Source organism: Triticum urartu, chromosome 5A, assembly GCF_056163025.1.
Source record: "Triticum urartu cultivar PI428250 chromosome 5A, HENAU_Tu73, whole genome shotgun sequence".
NCBI classification, from domain to species: Eukaryota; Viridiplantae; Streptophyta; class Magnoliopsida; order Poales; family Poaceae; genus Triticum; species Triticum urartu.
The window spans coordinates 554,922,647-554,938,393 of NC_141877.1; the positions used below are offsets into that span (position 1 = coordinate 554,922,647).

The 15,747-nt window shown below is 47.3% G+C and overlaps 3 protein-coding genes across 3 annotated transcripts; 1 reads left to right on the forward strand and 2 right to left on the reverse strand.

The window, feature by feature from the left end:
* The first annotated feature begins 1,782 nt into the window (after positions 1–1,782).
* LOC125505937 (aspartyl protease family protein At5g10770) lies at positions 1,783–4,295 on the forward strand. Its single transcript, XM_048670838.2, has 2 exons — positions 1,783–2,223; positions 2,840–4,295. The coding sequence occupies exons 1-2, from the start codon at positions 1,869–1,871 to the stop codon at positions 4,168–4,170; spliced, it is 1,686 nt and encodes a 561-aa protein (XP_048526795.2). The 5' UTR covers positions 1,783–1,868; the 3' UTR covers positions 4,171–4,295.
* A 1,853-nt stretch (positions 4,296–6,148) lies between these two features.
* Positions 6,149–7,903, reverse strand: LOC125505938 (adenylate-forming reductase 06235-like). Its single transcript, XM_048670839.2, has one exon. It carries the CDS (start codon positions 7,773–7,775, stop codon positions 6,249–6,251), a length of 1,527 nt encoding a protein of 508 aa, XP_048526796.2. The 5' UTR covers positions 7,776–7,903; the 3' UTR covers positions 6,149–6,248.
* A 1,499-nt stretch (positions 7,904–9,402) lies between these two features.
* LOC125510526 (Lojap-related protein) lies at positions 9,403–13,996 on the reverse strand. Its single transcript, XM_048675741.2, has 5 exons — positions 13,629–13,996; positions 12,894–12,981; positions 11,611–11,708; positions 9,799–9,891; positions 9,403–9,690 (listed from the first exon to the last, which is right to left on the reverse strand). The coding sequence occupies exons 1-4, from the start codon at positions 13,911–13,913 to the stop codon at positions 9,823–9,825; spliced, it is 540 nt and encodes a 179-aa protein (XP_048531698.1). The 5' UTR covers positions 13,914–13,996; the 3' UTR covers positions 9,403–9,690; positions 9,799–9,822.
* Positions 13,997–15,747: the final 1,751 nt, after the last annotated feature.

Consider the following 15,747-nt stretch of genomic DNA (forward strand, 5'->3'; position numbering starts at 1 on the left):
GCATCTTTATAATCACCCAGTTACGTTGTGACGTTTGATAGCACACAAAGTGTTCCTCCGGTATTCGGGAGTTGCATAATCTCATAGTGAGAGGAATATGTATAAGTCATGAAGAAAACAATAGCAATAAAACTAAACAATCATAATGCTAATCTAACGGATGGGTCTTGTCCATCACATCATTCTTTAATGATGTGATCCCATTCATCAAATGACAACACATGTCTATGGTCAGGAAACTTAACCATCTTTGATTAATGAGCTAGTCAAGTAGATGCATACTAGGGACACTCTGTTTGTCTATGTATTCACATATGTACTAAGTTTCTGGTTAATACAATTTTAGCATGAATAATAAACATTTATCATGATATAAGGAAATATAAATAACATCTTTATTATTGCCTCTAGGGCATATTTCCTCCAGTTTCTGTTGCCACGGTAATGGTCCAAGTCAAGCTGGATACTGAATTTCGACGGACACTCATCGGAGAAAATTGGAAAGATTGGATACATCTCGTTACAAGGTTAATGACAGTCAACCTTAGTGAGGAAACAAACACATTCTGTTGAAAGTTGCACACTTCCAGTGCTTTTCAGCCAAATTCATGTATATGAACCTCATCGATGATGGTAGACCTTTCCACAGTAAATATATTTCAAAACTTAAATTGTTGTTGAAAATTAAAATCTCCATGTGCGTCTGGATCGAAAGGTGATCCTAACCAAAGATAACCTGAAGGAACTGGCAGGGAAGCACAAAATATCGCTTCTTTGGTACCAAGGAGTCGATTCAACATCTATTCCTTTAATATCCGCTTGCCAAACTTTTGTGGCGGTATGTCCATATAGCCTTTAATTTACCTCCACCGACCAGTAGTATGAATATGTTTGGAAATTGGTTAGTAGGGGTTGAGTTGAAGTCTAAGAGGATAATTGGTTTGATGCCAAAAAATTGGCATGCCAACATTTGGCAAATGCCAAATATTGGCTAGTGCTTGGTTGGCTACCATGTTTACTTGAAAACCTCACAAGAAGTTGCCAATTTTTGACAACTTTTGATATTGCCAATTATTGGCTTGCCAAGTATTGGCAATGCCAAATGTTGGCATCAAACCAATTATCCTCTAAATCTGAGTGGGAGTTTATGCTTTACTTTGGCTATTTAAAAGTGTCATAATGATTGTCTTTTTAATACAATGGAAGTTCGGATTATTTTCATGGTTATCTTTAGAGCTATCAGGTGGATTTATACGTGGTCCTTCCTTCGCCGGGAGGAGAAGGGGGCACCAACGGTCTTTGGATGTAACTAGTAGGAGATGGTCGTTCAGGATTTATTCAACGGATTTGGTCGACGGGGAGCCGAATGATCTTCTTCACCCTTTGAAAGAAAAAAGAAAAACTATCTCTTAAAACATGAACCAGCGCAGTGAATGATTTTGTACCGAGCTTGCTTCACCGGCCCCGACGCAGCACTGCGTTGGACGACCACCGAACGAGTGACTTTGGCGCGAGAAGTCGATGGAGTTGACGAGATGCCGGCCACGAGCGCCGGCTCCATTGCGCGTCGTCTTCTCTCCCCTGTTCGCGCCCGTGATTCTAAACATTTCACAAAGCTACAAAATTACAGTACTCCCGTGTTCCCGCGTCGTGTGTTCATGCATGCATGCGCCCCTCACGGTCTTCGCTTTCTCTCTCACACACACGCACACGCATACATCCAACAGAGCGACAGCGTATTCTCTCACTACTGATCTCTCCCGGCCTCCCCCCCTTCTCTTTGTTCTCTTGTGGGCGCCCTGGTCGACCTCGAGCATCTCTGCTCAAAAGTATACAAGGATGTCGATCCCATCCATCTCCCGGTGGGTATGTACACTCTCAATGTACGTGTACGTATCCTCTCCTTCTCTCACATTCACGTTCTCTTGTCCGTTGCGCGCTTCCCACTTCCTGCTTGGTCGCTAGCTTCTTCCCTCCCGCGAGCGAGGTCCACTCCACTAGCTCCAATGGCGGCCGCTTCTTCCAGCTCTGCTCGCGGGCACCACCTTCTTCTCCGCCTCCTTGCGCTTCTCGCCGTCGCTGGCAATGCTGTCGCCGCCGGCAGCGGCGCCGTCGTTGGGAAGAAGAGCGCGGTGCTGTCGCTGCGTGAGTTGGAGTGGGGTGCTGCTGCGAGGAAGATCCAGGGCGGCCGCTACGAGCAACAAAGCAAGGCTCAGATCCTAGGTAAGTAATAACTTGTTTTCTTCGCTTCTACGTAGTAAGTACGTACGAATTGTACCTTAGATTAGACTTATCTAAAAGTACGGTCGAAGCATTCCTAGGCAATATCATTCTGAGATATAGTGACCACACATTCACAATCCACTATTCCTGAAAAAAAAAGTTATGTACATCTACCGGTAATTAAGAATTCGAGGTGTCAATGCCCTTCAGCATAGTTTTTGAATGAAGAACAAAAAAGAGAAGCCACGAACAGAATGAAAAAGCGTCAAGTGTCAACATGGGCGCAGTCTTACAAAGATGCATGATTGCATGAATATGAATGTATATACATGGCCTATATTCTCTGGCAGGTGACTGCCGTACCTGGAATTTTACACTTTGTATTATCCGGTGGCCTTCTCGTGGTTAACTCTCACGTGTACTACTCTGATGACAGTGGAAATCATACCATACATAGAGAATCCAATTCATGATCTAGTTCCAAATTGCATGCATGTACTACTGATGTACTACCTACGATACTTGTAGAATCTACAGGTCTCTGATGCCTGATGGGCACTTATTACACAGTTACACTCCGGTTTACACTCTCACTGGTCCATCTCATCTTCTCCAGGAGAGCACAGGAAAGCAGAGGGAGCAAGCAGAGCAACCACCGTGCTAGAGCTGAAGCATCATTCCCCGGCCACCATCTCCAACCAGCCCGCCGGCAGCGAAGGATACCTCAGCCGACTCCTCGCCGCCGATGCTGCTCGTGCTGCCTCGTTGCTGCTCCCCAGGGCAGCGTCCATACAGTCCCGCCAGGCGGCGGCCCAGGTCCCGCTGACATCTGGCATTCGCTTCCAGACACTCAACTACGTCACCACCATCGCGCTCGGCGGCGACTCCTCCGGCGCCGCCGCCAAACTCAACGTCATCGTGGACACCGGCAGCGACCTCACCTGGGTGCAGTGCAAGCCCTGCCGTGCCTGCTACGAGCAGCGGGACCCACTCTTCGACCCAGCTAGCTCCGCCACCTACGCCGCCGTCCCGTGCAACGCCTCCGCCTGCGCGGCCTCGCTGAAGGAGGCCACGGGCGCGCCCGGATTCTGCGCCAGAGGCGGCGGCAGCGGAAGCGAGAGATGCTACTACGCGCTAGGCTACGGCGACGGGTCGTTCAGCCGCGGCGTGCTGGCCACGGACACGGTCGGCCTCGGCGGCGCCAACCTCGACGGCTTCGTCTTTGGCTGCGGGCTCAGCAACCACGGCCTGTTCGGTGGCACAGCGGGGCTCATGGGCCTCGGCCGGACCGAACTGTCGCTGGTCTCCCAGACGGCATCCCGGTTCGGCGGCGTGTTCTCCTACTGTTTGCCGGCGACCACCTCCGGCGACTCCACGGGGTCCCTCTCCTTGGGAAGCGACTCATCCTCCTACCGCAACACGACGCCCGTGGCATACACCCGCATGATCGCAGACCCGGCGCAGCCCCCGTTCTACTTCATGAACGTCACGGGCGCGTCCGTCGGCGGCGCCGCGGTGACCGCGTCGGGGCTCGGCGCCAGCAACGTGCTCATCGACTCGGGCACGGTGATCTCGCGGCTGGCGCCGTCCGTGTACCGCGCCGTGCGCGCCGAGTTCGCGCGCCAGTTCACCGCCGCGGGGTACCCCGCCGCGCCGGGGTTCTCGCTCCTCGACACGTGCTACAACCTCACGGGCCACGACGAGGTGAATGTGCCGCTGCTCACGCTGCGGCTCGAGGGCGGGGCCGACGTGACCGTGGAGGCCGCCGGGATGCTGTTCATGGCCAAGAAGGACGGGTCTCAGGTGTGCCTGGCGATGGCGAGTCTTCCATACGAAGACCAGACGCCTATCATAGGGAACTACCAGCAGAAGAACAAGAGGGTGGTGTATGACACGGTGCGCTCAGGGCTAGGTTTTGCTGACGAGGACTGCAGCTACAATATGTAATAGCAGAAACTGAGAGTAGAATTGTATTCAAGTGTTTGCGAAATGTAACTTAAAACGGAGATTTTTTTTTTAACAATGTATGCCATGTTTCTCTCTTCTTCAGTAAACATATCTTTAGATGTGGAGTAGTTAGGTTTTCTACGTTCTCGTGCCGCTGCCGCCGTCGTCGTCATGTAAGAAATTTAGATCCTCTCGTCTTCGGCTGCCATCTTTGCGCTGAGAGGTGAGCGGACCTCGGATCTTCAAAACCTCTATGTTCTTTGTCAACGTCTAGTGGTCATCATAGTTTTGTGAAAATAAATTTTCTTTTCTTTTTTTGGCGGTGCCATGAGATTTCTGTCCTCGAAGATCCGATTATTTGGATCCGATGAGTTTATGGTGTTGTATCAAGATTTTTTGTTGGTTTGATCATTTGTAGAGATGAAATCTTTCATCGATATCATGGTAAAAATATAATGATTCGACGGCTTGCACTTTTAAGGATCATCCCCGACCCAAGTACATTCATCAATATGGTTTCCCATCTTTTTGGATGGACGACTCAAAGCGCTTTAAAAAAACCTTTATTGGTATTGTTCGTGCTGCTGAATAGTGACAACATCATTGCTCCAAATCAATTGCAGCCTCTTTATTGAAGTTTTTGAAGTATTTTTTTATCTAGAGACTAGCACGAATGCCAGTGCGTTGCAACGGGAAAAATTGATATTTTGTGCAAGCATAATGTCCATAGGTTTTACACATAGAAACTACATCCGTATAGAAATCTAGTGATATACTTTTCATGACATATAACACATATTTAAATTCTCAAATCGATGAGCTAGAACTAGCGAATGACTTATACACCAAGAGGGAAGTAGTACCTCAAATCCTTCATATAGAATTTATTAAGATCACAATCTTTCTTTTAGTTATTCCACTGGTTTACCCATAATCCTTTCTTTAATTAGCCACATCCATTAAATATTCTATTTATACTCACGATCCTTCCTTTATTAGCTCATTCGTTTAATTAGCTCGCCCTAAACATGATGACTGCCACTTTGTATATTTAGAGTGAGTTGAGATTAGTAAATAGAAAGGCGCATAGGTCCTGTGTTCAACTCCCATAATGTTGATTTATTTTGACACAATTATTTTTTGTGGTCTCTATAAAAGCCCATAAAAGGCCCATCAACATACAAGTACCTGACCCAGATCACTTAACGTGTGTAAACCAAATAAAAAGGACTAAAACAAACCAAGAATACCTATTCCCTTTAATAGTAGGTATAGCTATAGAATAGATATAGATATAGATTAATACCGCAAAGAAGGTGTTAGTTAATTGGACTTTCCTAAAAACAACACCTCTTGTGTTTAGTTTTTCTATCAGATCTGTTGTGTTTAGTTAGTTTGTATATTTTTTTACATTGATATGAGGTCACAGGATATTTTCTTTTCCTTTCGAAAACACTAATGTCCGCACGTGTGGCAACATTACAACTCGTCCACACGTCTGGATCACCGTTCAGTTAAGTTTGCACGAATTTTGACACACCGAGACAGTTTTCGCGTGCCATGTAGGACAAGCCGGTGTGTGGGCGTTCGAGAGGTCGCCCACACGCCCAACAGCATGCGGTTGCCAGCTTCTACAACCTTATTTGCCATCTCGAATAACTACATCTGCCATCCCGGATGGCAACTAAATCGTCATCCCGCGGGTACCTAATGTAGTTGCGTCAGGACGTGTGGGCATTTTTGCTTTGTGCCACACGCGCAGGATGAAGATGAGTAGTATTTGTTGGGCATGCGGCACGAAGTAGCTACGCCCACACGTGTGGACAATTCTACTATTCGCCCACACACAACCCGTGTGGGCTGCCCCTGCTCATGCCACACATGATGTGTGGATGAATGCCTATTATGTCACACGTGTGATGAATATCGACGTCCTTTCCTTTTGGAGTTTCATTTTCATACCACTCTTTTTCTTCACTATTTTAATATACACTACATACGGACTGAAATAAGTGAATAAATACAAAAAAACATGTATAAACATGTCTATATACATGTGATTCACAAAAAAGTTAACATCAAGAATCCCATATAGGCCCAAACGCCGGGATGCCGGCCTTCTTGCACCCCGTCACGACGTCCCTGCTCCCCTCCGGGTTGCTCGTCACCACCACCGCCTCCGCGTTCCACCGTCGTGCCGCGCTAACGGCCAGCTCCGTGACGTCCGGACGCCCCATGGTCATCGTGTCGTGCACGATCACGCGCCCTCCAAGCTTCTCATTGCTCGCCACCATCGCACTCATCCCCTCGCCGTAGTTGGCATCGATCCCCTTGGCCACCCACACCAGAGACACCTCCGCCCAGCTCGGCTGCATCAGGAACGACAGGAACACGCATATGCCGGAGCCCGTCGCCACCATTGTGACTCTCCGGTACATGCTGATGAGGTAGGGCAGCCCGGCGAAGTGGAGGGTACGCACCCAGAGGTGGCTGGGCGGGTCGGAGACGATGCCTCGGGTGAAGTCTCCCACCGCACCGGCGAGCATGGCGTGCGTGTCCCCGTCGTCGGAGATGATGCCGAAGGCGTGCCACTCGGAGAGCGGCGAGCGGCTGATGCGGCCGAGCAGGCCGGCCTTGACGCCGCCTTGGAACGTTATGATGGACGCGTGGGTGGACGGCGCGGTGACCGTGACCGGCACGCGGCGCACGGCGAGCCACGGGAGGAGGGTGAAGAAGGTGGTGGCGGCCGCGAGCCAAAGCTCCAGCCGCTTGGCCAGGGCGGCGGCGGTGAGCCTGCCGTAAGATCTGGTCGCCGGGTCGTAGCCAGCAGTGAGCACGACGAACGCCCAGAGCAGCGCAAGAGCGCTCCAGCCAGCGAACCGGTGCGTACGCTCGAACACGTTGTGATGGAGGTGGCGCACGAGCGGAAACGCCGCGAGGCACGAGAGCGCCACCAGCCCGAGTATTGCCCACGCGACGGCCAGGATTTCGGGGGGCGTCACGTGGCGTAGCTGGAGCGCCTGCAGGAGCGCGTACAGCAGCCACGCCAGCGACGACACGCCGCAGCCGCTGTGGACGCCGCCGAGGGACTGGAGGACAGCCGTGACGCCGGCCTTGACGGCGACCGGCACCCATGGCCGGCCGAGGAGCGCGACGGCGAGCCAGAAGACCGCCCGGAGCACCGCCTCGGAGCGGCACAGCGTGAGCGCCAGTATATTCCCGACGGCGAAGATGGCGGGGCGGTGCTTGGCGTAAGGGAAGCGGCCGGTCGCCGCGGCGGCGAGCCCGGCCGCGTTGAGCGCGACGCAGAGCACGAAGAGGCGCTTGTACACGGTGAGCAGGCCTTGGTCGAGCAGTATGACGCCGAGCCTCGAGTGCCCTGCCGCCGCCCTCACAGGCTTAGCCGCCGACGCGTTCGACCCCCCGGCGCTCTGCGCGTCGGCAGCCGCGGCGGGAAGGGCCATCTCCACGTCGTTGGAGTCGGAAGGACAGGCGACGCCACGGCAGCTAGAGAAGTTGATGGCCATGGCGTCGAGCGGCAAGTGATGTGTTGTCTTCTCTACACGTACGCCTGTACTCTGGCAGCTCGTATACAACAGTTGCATGGGTGTGGTGGGGTGCTAAGATGTGCAGATACGCATACGTATTTATCGGGCATCGATCATGCATCCATGCATAGGAGTGACGAGGAAGATGATTTGGTGGAGTATAAAATTTGAGGTCCAGTTAATTGTCGGCTAGCTATACATGCTACGTACTCCGAAGCTACTGGGAGCTAAAGTACAAGATACTGGCGATGGGGAATTGGTCAAATTTCTGACCTGCGACTTGGTTGGAAATGTATATACACGGTTTTGCTGTTTCTCAGGCTGAGAAACAGCTATGTCTCAATCACAAACACGGGGACCGTCCGATTTGCTCGCATCCAAATTGACGCGCGCTGACCATGCTGAGTCGTATGCTGGGTCGTACGCGCTCTGACCATGGGCAGGAAGGCATGGAGTGGCCCTTTTGGCAGCGTAGCTTTTCTTCAGAGCCTTTTATTTCTTATTATTAAACTGTTGGAGTTATACAGTACTAAAATGTAATTTGGTACTCCCATTTGAACTAAAATGACATTTATTTTTGGATCGGAGAGAGTATCTCCATTATACTCCCTCAGTTCCTAAATATAAGTTTTTTTAATGATTCTATATGGACTACATACGGAGCAAAATGAATGAATCTACACTTTAAAATAGATCTATATACATCTGTGCGTAGTTCATATTGAAATCGCTAAAAAGACTTATATTTAGAAACGAAGGGCATATATTTTTGGCCTCCTACTTTTCTCTTTATAAGTTGTACTGAGAAACTAGTTTTATTCTTTTTTGTTTTTATTAAATTTGCTTCTACCCTACGCCAAGATAAAGAATGCTGGGTTGCCAAGAACAAACCCTGTGATTCAAGGTCTTGCCTAGAATTGCCCCTAAGAAAAATGCACCCCGTTAATTGATCCCTCTTTAGAGTAGTATAAGTACATCCTCGACTATAGCACGAGTAGAGTCGAGTTCTCATACTAACCTAAGAGCAGATATGTCAAAATATTTCCACGTTCAAGTAGCTAATCAGTAAACGACTTCTACGTAACAGTTTGAAGATTGGCTCGCAACGCAAGTAGCAGCAAGAAAGGGGAGCAAGACTTCCTTTTCTAAAAGAAGAAAGAACTAGACTTCTATAAGAAGATTTTTATAATCATAGATCGTGGAATATAACTACTTTAGCTGCTCTTGAAACTGAACCATCGTGAATAGAACTAGCGTGTGCAATTGTAAGTGTTGTAACCCGATTACAACTCCACGACCCACAAGGCCACAACATGACTGCGATTGTGCCGAAAGAGGAATTTTGAAGGCAAATCACAACTGTTGGTTTTTAAAATTGGATCGCAATTGCAAGTATTAAAGTCAGGTTGCAACTGTAAGTTATCAAATGGGGGCCGCAACTATAAGTTTTTAGTAGGGGTTGCAGTTGCAAGTTTTCAAGTTGGATCGAAACTGCAATTTTTTAATATCTAAGTATTTAAATGTGATCGCAACTACAAGTATGACGGCACATTTCAGCATCAGCCATAGCTGCTACAACAAAACTACCAAACAGCTGCACCTCATCGTCAACCTAACAACTACAGCTCCTCCTTCCAGAGGGAGCCGTTGCAACTTAGAAGTTGCAGCCCAAACAAACACACCCTAAATTGTCCAACGTGTTACCTTGGCTTCAAGATAGTATAGTATTATGATTACCATCCAACGAAGGGGTGAATAACAAAATGAAAGAAGCGAAAAAAGTCCACAATCTTGGCTTGAACTTGCAAACGACGACATGATAAAAGATAGCTGAAGCAAACTTGACAGAGAGACATCATGCTGGCATGAATCCAGACGGTCTCATTCACAAGCAACCTTGCAAGCCTATCCTTCCAAGGTTCTTGACACAAACAAGCTTGACGCTGCCAATCTGACAAACCTTGAACAAACCCTGCATACAAAATCATAAATACATCTCGTCTTAGTGGAGGTCCGTGGTGTGGCCATGTGGTTCGTTGGACAATACATCCAAATAAAATTTCAGGGTCGGAAAACTGACCACTACAGACCGCAGCACATTAACTCAAATGCTCTTCATGGGTTTTTGTGACAGGTCCCTGCGGCGCGTCTTCACAAGTGAGGTCTCCAACTCCTGCAGCATAAACAATGTAAGATGAGAAACTGTGTTGAAGTACAACCAAAACAAAAATACTATGTGCGCCTGCTTGCGCCTTTAAAAAGGACCATTTTTAGAACATCTCGAAATTCAGAGCAGGCATGAGAAAAAAAAAGGTAACCATCGGTCTTCATCCCTCATTATCCGATTAAAACAACACGAATTATTCCGGGCCTCTGATCCATTCAACTGCAAACAGATTCTTCAATGGGGAATTCTAAAAAATGCATAATGTGCACAGCACAGTTATCTGTATAATTCAATTTTTTTTCTTATTTCCATATGTATTCCAACATTAGAAAGCAAAGATTAGATTGTTTCACTAACAGCAAAGGTTGACAAGCAAATGATGCGTTGTGAATAGTCTCACCGCTAACTATTCGATCAAGTTTCCACCCAACATAAGGTGTGCCTGATCCCTATAATTATTTAAAGCATCTTCAATTTTGTAGTTACTGATGCACATTAACCAACCCGTGGCTGGGAGCCCTACCTAATGGTCAAAAGTAAAGCCAATGGTTCACCTGGTCAGCAATGAGATAATATTTATGTGCCTTACTATCTCATTGAACGTCGGCCAGCACAGCACCAAGCTGCCACCGGACCAAACATCAGGGACACAGCGAAGACCATGCCCACGCTCAAGATCCAGGCGGCTCAGGCAGCAATGCCACCGCCCATCTGCTGAGGAGCGCCACCTGGTCCCGCTAGGGCTCAAGGATGGCGTCACCGTGCGGACAAGACCTGCTGCCCCCATCCACCACTCACGCAAAGTCCAGCGATAGGGTTTTGCCACCCGTCTCTCCCGTTGGGAGCAACGCTGGGGCCTTTTTTTCACTATGTATTTCATTTAATAAAATGTTTTCCCCTTGATCTTGAAACATCCTAAATTCATCATCTATCCAAAACCCAGAGAAGATCAGAATTTCTGTCCAGATGCTGCTTGGATATGGAACACTCTGCTAGTAGCACATTTATAAGCCATATAATCACCAGATAGAGCCAACCTCCCTAAATGATTGGAAGATCAAGGCCTCATAGCAGTTGAACACTTACAGAGCAAAAGGCACACAATTTCACATGGCACAGCATTGTAATTCCCTCCAGGTTGACTGTTAATTTAAATACCTAAAGCTTATCTAAAGTATTTCTTATTATGATTCTCAACATTCTAGACTGTTCAACTGGATGAATTGAACAGATAAATCAACTTTCGAAGATCTAATACACATAAGAGTGCTTAGTTAACTACTTCAAAAAAACGTTCAGAAAGAGCATCAATTCTCTAGCTACCTTTTGGAATAGTTGTCACTAAAGTCCATGGTAAGTTCCTTCACATCTGTTTTCTTCTGACATAAATTTCTTATTCTTTCCAAGCATAACGGCAATTCCCTTATACTGGAATTAAGTACTCACTTCAGATAAAGCATCATTAACGCCAGTATTGCCAAGAGCATAGAGGATTACAAAGTCAACAAATATTTCATATTAAAACGTCAATATCACGACACAAACGCACCAAATAAATATTCATTATGAAGTCCACATACATGCAGTTGCATAGTAACTTTAGTAAAACGGTATTTATTAAATCATAAATATCAACGATGCATTTGCATTTATCATTAATTAGACACACCCGATACCAACTGTCATGGGAAAGAACAACAAAGAGAAGTAATATGTTTGGCTGACCTGAACAGAAATGTTAGGGGACACCGCCTTTGTCCAAATACTTTCCAAATCATAGTACTCTCTTGCTCTTTCTTCAAGCGCGTGGATGATGATACTTCCTAAGGTTAATTGTTCAGAACAAGTGCAAAACATAAGTGATTAACACAGGAGCCACTTCAAAGACAGGTACACCACGATTACAAAATTCTAAAACACAAGAAACTAGACTTCAGACCATCAGATACTGACTTCAACAAACTTAATCAGAAATAAGGTACTACCATTTCAAACCTCAAACTAAAGAAACTAGAGACACCCCATTTCTTTCTTTTTTTCTTTGGCCAGATCTGTGCCTGAGCCTCGAGTATCTTTTCATTCATACATAGAGAACAGCTCTACAACAGAAGCCAAGCGGCTCAAGACACAACTGACATCGGCATCAAAAAAAGAAAAGAAAGAAGCACAAAAAAGCCAGCTGCTATTCCCCGCAGCAAATATGACTGTCTAGAGCCTACCAATCTCCACAGTCTGCACCTTCCCTTAATTTTGATTGCTAGACCTTGAAACGATGTCCGAAGGTCAGGCACCCTTGATCACAGTAATTCCAGTGTTCCCAGATAGACCACATAGTTACTAAGCCTTTTCACATGTCTGCTTGAAACATGACCCAGAAGGGTGCCCACCAATCATTTAAGATGGAAGCCAATTGTGTTATTAGCTGCTGCTCTCTTATCCAAGACAAAATCTCCCATGAAATTCGTCTCGTGAACACGCACAAGCACAGCAGATGACAGATAAACACTCGCTCTTGGTCGGGAAAGGGACACCCTAATATCCATCACAGGGCTTCGTCACTCTAAAGGATCAGCTATCAAACAGAACAGTTCAAGGAAGCTAGCCAGCTAAAGTACTTGGCCTTTATAGGTGCCGCTAATTCAAGATTAATTCCAGCAAACATCAATGGTGGAAGCCCGGTATAAAGCCTTGTACGAGGAAGTTACTGAATATTTCCTAGAGCTGGCCCAAAACCATGCAAAAGAAGGATAGTAGCGTGGGAGCCACAAATCATAATGATTAAATCTGGTCTAGACTCTAGAGATAAGCCTCTGTCTTCTGTTTCCTTTTTCTTTAAAGTTTATATAAGATCCTTTAGACAGGATCCTTTGGTATGTTTAGATTTGACAGTTAGGGTTCCTTCAATTGCTAAAATTAAATTTCATCGTGACATTTGTCTATGTCTATCCATTGCTAAAACAAATTTTACAAAGAAAATTGCAGGGATACATATGAAGTTTAGATGTTACCAGAATCAATGACAACCCACTTTCCAGCTTGCTGGCCTTCTACACTCGGCATCAATATTCGATTAGAACCCTTCTGTTTCTGCTTTATCTGATGAAAAAGGACAATTTCAGTATCATATTAGGATAGCCCGTCTGCATGATCACAAACTTCAAATCACATGGCACGGCCACTGAAGCAGGCTTGTAAACTCCACATGGCACAGGAGAATATATCCTAAAATACATTAAACCACATTAATTCTAAAAACCATACAAATAACTGAGAAGGCAGAGAACCTCAGAACTAAGCCAGCTCTTTAACAGCCCCCAGTTTGTGATGGAGGGGGGCATTGATAATTAATTTTCTACAGTCCCCTTACACTGTGGCAGCACGGTTCATGCAATTGCCTCAGGGGTTAACTACCCGCTTCAGTCCAATCCGAATCACCCATCATGAAACTGGTGCACACTGGGAACCAAACCATCTTTGCAGTTACATCCATATTAGTCACATTTGCAGACGAGTCCACCAAAACACTAAAAGCAAAATTGGTTAATTCTATGGAAACAAATCATTGGACCCTTAGGGATTCCTAGAGCTAAAATCCGTTAGCTAGCTATATAATACTTCAAGATAATTCATGGAATGCAAAACAATCATGTTGCGTCCACGCGAATTCCAGTCACAACATCACCAAAGTAGCAAACATTGGCCCAAATCATACATTTACAACAACAGAGAGGAGGGGGGCTTGCCTTGTAAAGTATGGCCTGAGCGATGTTGCGGACGTGCCAGTCGGAGCGGCCGGTGGCGACGACCATGTAGTCCGCACAAGCGCCGCCGTGGAGCCCGCCCTCGCCGACGGGGAACACACGCACGTCCCCCGCCCGGACGTCGTGCAGCACCTTCTCCACCTCCGAGAGCTCGATAAGCTCCGCCGGCCGGGCCGACGAGGCGCCGGCGGAGGAGAGGAGGCGCGGGAGAAGGTGCGGCGGCGGGCGCCATCGGCCGAGGGCTCGGGATCGAACAGCGGAGAACATCGGTGCGGAGGAAAGGGGGTTTCTCTTCGCCCAGAGCTTTTACGATTTCCACCCCGAGGTCGAGGAGCGACCAAAAAAAGAGCTCTGCTTAGACCTAGGTTTTTTTTTCCTCTCTCCTGCAGTACAGTAAATCGGTTTATACGATGACGTGGCCTTATTTTCTTTGATCTCCCATTGTTTTGTCATCTAACGTGGCCCTCTATCTGTCCACAGGCCTGTTCAGACATCATTTTTTTCCGCAAACCAGGGGAGGGGGGCTTTGCATGCGCCCAAACCACTATCACGCACGCATCCATGCCCTTTTCCGCCCGAAACTGTCCGCATTCATGCTGCTCTAGAGCGGCAGCTACGCATTGATGTCGGCCCTGAGCGGACGTGACCTCTCGCTGGTGCCAACATTGAAGCAACTCGCCCGCCTAGGACGCCGTCCGCGCCGTGTCCCCGGTTTCCGCGTCTGGGATGGTGCAGAAGACGTGTCGTGTGAGGGCAAGGCGATCACCCAGAGATAGTGCACACTTGTGCCATGTGGATAGCTTCTTCTCAAGATTGTCGACGAGAGGGAGAAGATCAGGCCCTAAATCTTTGAAGTATAAATACATGCTTAAGTCGACGTCTGCATCGATCCCTAAATTGGGGTTATGAAGTGTTGATGAAGCCGGTGAGAGAAAGTGGCAGTGGAGAGAGGGAGAGTGAGCAGTGTGAGAGGTGTGAGGGGATTTAAGGCGCGGTTTCGAAAAACAACGTGCCATCTCCCTCTTTGTCCCTGGGCATGCCATTCTTGCGCTTGCTCGAGTATGGCTCGCTGAAAATAGCTAATGCGACTACCATGTTTTGAGTTTTGTGCTATGCGGCCCAAAATTGCATCCCATGGGCCTGACGGAGTGTTATGCAAGTAACCAAACAAGTCGTTGTTGAAGAAAAAAAGAGTAGGCCTGAGAGCCCAAAAGCTTGTGATCTCTTTAGTCCGACTCATCCAAATATTTTGTCGTAGCTCCGCTGCGTACAGAGAAACCGTGCATTTGTAGGATTTGTCGTTATACTGCCATCATGCCATATCTTAAACAGACTTTGTGTCGAACCAGCATGACGAAGACACATTTGTTGTCACCTGTCGGGTCATGCGACATAGTTTCTATCTTCCTGGTCGAGGAGGTGGCAATATTAGGGAGACTTGAGGCAGCTCTAGCTTTTACCTAGTCTTCGCCGTCTCACTAGTAAAAAAAGGGTCAAATGTGAAGCACATTAGTGCCGGTTTAAATTTAAGCCGGCACTAATGTGACCATTAGTGCCGGTTTCAACGCTAGGCGGGCGGACATCATTAGTACCGGTTCGTGGGCAACTTTTAGTACCGGTTCATGCCACGAACCGGTACTAATGAGTCCACTGCGGCTGTGGTCAGGCTGGGGCCCACACGAAGACCTTTAGTACCGGTTCAGGGCATGAACCGGTACTAGAGTTTCTTAGTAAGCTGATTTTTAGTCCCACCTCGCCAAGAGAGAGGTAGTATGAGCGGTTTATAAGTCGTGAGTGCAGAGACAATGACGAAGAGGCGCAATGCTCACCTGCACGTTGATTAGCTTCAAGCCTTTCGGAATAACATAGATTGCACTGAGCTATGTGCAGTGCAGTCTACACTATTCCGAAAAGCTTGAAGCGAATTAACCAGCATTGCACCTCTTTTTTTATTTTTAATAACTTATTTGAACTCCGGACTTCTTTTGTGTTCAATATGCAGCATTCAAAGCGACGTCATCAATTTCCAACATGTTCTGACATCATTTGTTGTTTTTCAGTCATTTACCTAATTGTTTAGAGAGCTAAATGACCGTGAAAT